Genomic DNA, 2,295 nt, shown 5'->3' on the forward strand with positions numbered 1-2,295 from the left:
CAAGGGTGGAGGGAGACCTTGCAAACTAGCTGAGTTCTGCTGTGGCTACTGCCACACTAAGGAATGACTTTTCAGCTGCCCAGGAAAAAGAGGGTGCTGTGACTGCCTAGACACTAAGGTTGAGGAGCTAGATAGAAGATCTATGCAGAAAAACGACACAGAACTCCCAGTCTAGATCTGGGCGAGGATTAGTGAGGTTTGTAGTTTGTGTCAAGACAGCTCCTCACTCCTAAACACTTAAGACCCCAGTCCTACCCTCTAGCCAGTTTTTGGGTTTTTTTTTTTTTTTTTTTTTTTGAGACTGGGTCTCTATGCAGGGCTGACTGTCCTGGAACTCTCTGTGTAACCCAGGCTGGCCTTGAACTAACAGATTCGCGTGCTTGGGCTTTCTGAGTCCTGGGATTAAAGGTGTGCGCCACCCTGCCCGGCTCAGGAATTCAGTAGCTTTAAACCTCACAACCCTTTCGTGAGCAAGGTTCACCTGTCGCACAACGGGAGTCATCCCGTCGAATCTCACAAGCCAATCGGCATCTGAGAATGGGCCTCTTCAGTGAGGCCTTTGGAAGATTGGTCATTTTCGCTCGCTAGTCTGGGGCCAATCGTGGAGCAGCCTCCATGTTGTCGGCCCGCCCATGGGCGGAGGAGGAGCGGAAAGTCGTCACAGTGCGGGCGTATTGTTACCTAAGGACTCGACAGGAGGTGGGGTGTGTTGATTGACAAGCTTATTTCACCTACCGGGGTCCCAGAATTTGGCGCAGCGACCCGCCTTAGGGGTGGGGTCTTATTTGATTGTCAAGGAGAATTCCCCAATCGTATTCGAGCTCGGGGTGACGGGCAGGCGGATTGACTAATGAATCCTCGGCGTGGCCGGCACAGTTCTCCAATCGCCGAGCAGCGGGCCCCAGTCTGAGCGGCGATGGCGGCGGCAGCGGCGGCGGCAGCAGCAGCGGGGGCTGCGGGCGGTCGGGGCTCCGGGCCGGGGCGGCGGCGCCATCTTGTGCCCGGGGCCGGTGGGGAGGCCGGGGAGGGGGACCCGGGGGGCGCAGGGGACTACGGGAACGGCCTGGAGTCTGAGGAGCTGGAGCCTGGAGAGCTGCTGCCAGAGCCCGAGCCCGAAGAGGAGCCGCCCCGGCCCCGTGCCCCCCCCGGAGCTCCGGGTCCTGGGCCCGGCTCGGGAGCCCCCGGCAGCCAGGAGGAGGAGGAAGAGCCGGGACTGGTCGAGGCCGACCCCGGGGACGGCGCCATTGAGGACCCGGTGAGGGAAGGAGACCGAGCGAGCGGGCCGGGTCATGCGAGGCCCAGAGCTCGGGCGGGAGGGAGGCAGGCGGGGGGTGGGGTTGGGCGGGGAATAACGTGGCTGATGGCGGGCCGGGGCCGTTCGTGAGAGGGCAGATGGGGCCTCGTGGATGCCTAAGGGGGTTCTAGAGAAGGTAGTTTGGCTTATATTTTTGTACTGTTATTTTTTTTTTCCTTAACTACGACTCTCGCACGGGGCGAGGGAAATGGGAGAGCTTGGGTGGCTGTGGCCGGCCCAGACAAAATGTACGGCACAGCCCCTGCGTCTGCGGTTAACCTTCTGCATGCCCTGCTCACTCATTGTAGGAGCTAGAAGCGATCAAAGCTCGAGTCAGAGAGATGGAGGAAGAGGCTGAGAAGCTAAAGGAGCTACAAAACGAGGTAGAGAAGCAGATGAATATGAGTCCACCCCCAGGCAATGGTGAGTATATCGGCTCCTGCACACACGTACAGTCCGGGTCTTTGGGTTGATTGTGGGCGAGGGGTGACCGGCAGTATGGCCTTCGAAGCTCGAAACCTTGAAGCTGCTTGTCGGAGCAATTTTTCTGGGCCGGTGCTGTGGTCATAGTCCATTGTGTGTTCTGCTGACCTTTGTTAGACACAGGCTGTTTTGATGGTGACACTCTTGTGCCTTCCTTTGTCTCATTTAATATGTGTTTCTCTTTGTTCTTCATCTGTCCGTACCCTTCTTGTGGAGATTGCCCGCTGGCGTTTGACCTTCAAGTCTAATGCTTTCAGTTAGAGACCCCTCGGTTAGGACTTAGAAGATCCTGATAACTGGTAGAAATGGAAGATCTCAGTCCATCCAGTTCTGTTCACGCTGAGGCATTTCAGCCAGAGCAGTTCAATAGAAACTCGGTTTGGGAAATACAAATTAGGATTTTTTTTAAAAGGGGATAGTTTAACTAATATATATTGAAACCCACTATGCTGGGCACTGTTCTAGGTAATGGGTATAGAAGAACAGCCTCAAGTCTTAGCCTCATGGTGGGGGGGGGG

At 56.3% G+C, this 2,295-nt stretch overlaps 1 protein-coding gene across 3 annotated transcripts in view; it reads left to right on the forward strand.

The window, feature by feature from the left end:
* Positions 1–303: 303 nt before the first annotated feature.
* The window catches only part of Pabpn1 (poly(A) binding protein nuclear 1), a 15,306-nt gene continuing 13,314 nt past the window's right edge, over positions 304–2,295 (forward strand). The window contains exons 1-2 of one of the 3 annotated variants that reach the window (XM_050126082.1): positions 304–1,255; positions 1,603–1,717. In XM_050126082.1, coding sequence (XP_049982039.1) covers positions 917–1,255; positions 1,603–1,717 — 454 coding nt within the window. In that variant the 5' untranslated portion in view covers positions 304–916. Of the gene's footprint in view, positions 1,256–1,349; positions 1,431–1,602; positions 1,718–2,295 lie in introns of those variants that run through there. The other 2 variants (XM_050126081.1, XM_050126084.1) reach the window with 2 other exon arrangements.

Source organism: Alexandromys fortis, unplaced genomic scaffold (assembly GCF_014885135.2).
Source record: "Alexandromys fortis isolate MF-2015 unplaced genomic scaffold, M_Fortis_MF-2015_v1.1 scaffold_258, whole genome shotgun sequence".
In the NCBI taxonomy this organism is placed as follows: Eukaryota; Metazoa; Chordata; class Mammalia; order Rodentia; family Cricetidae; genus Alexandromys; species Alexandromys fortis.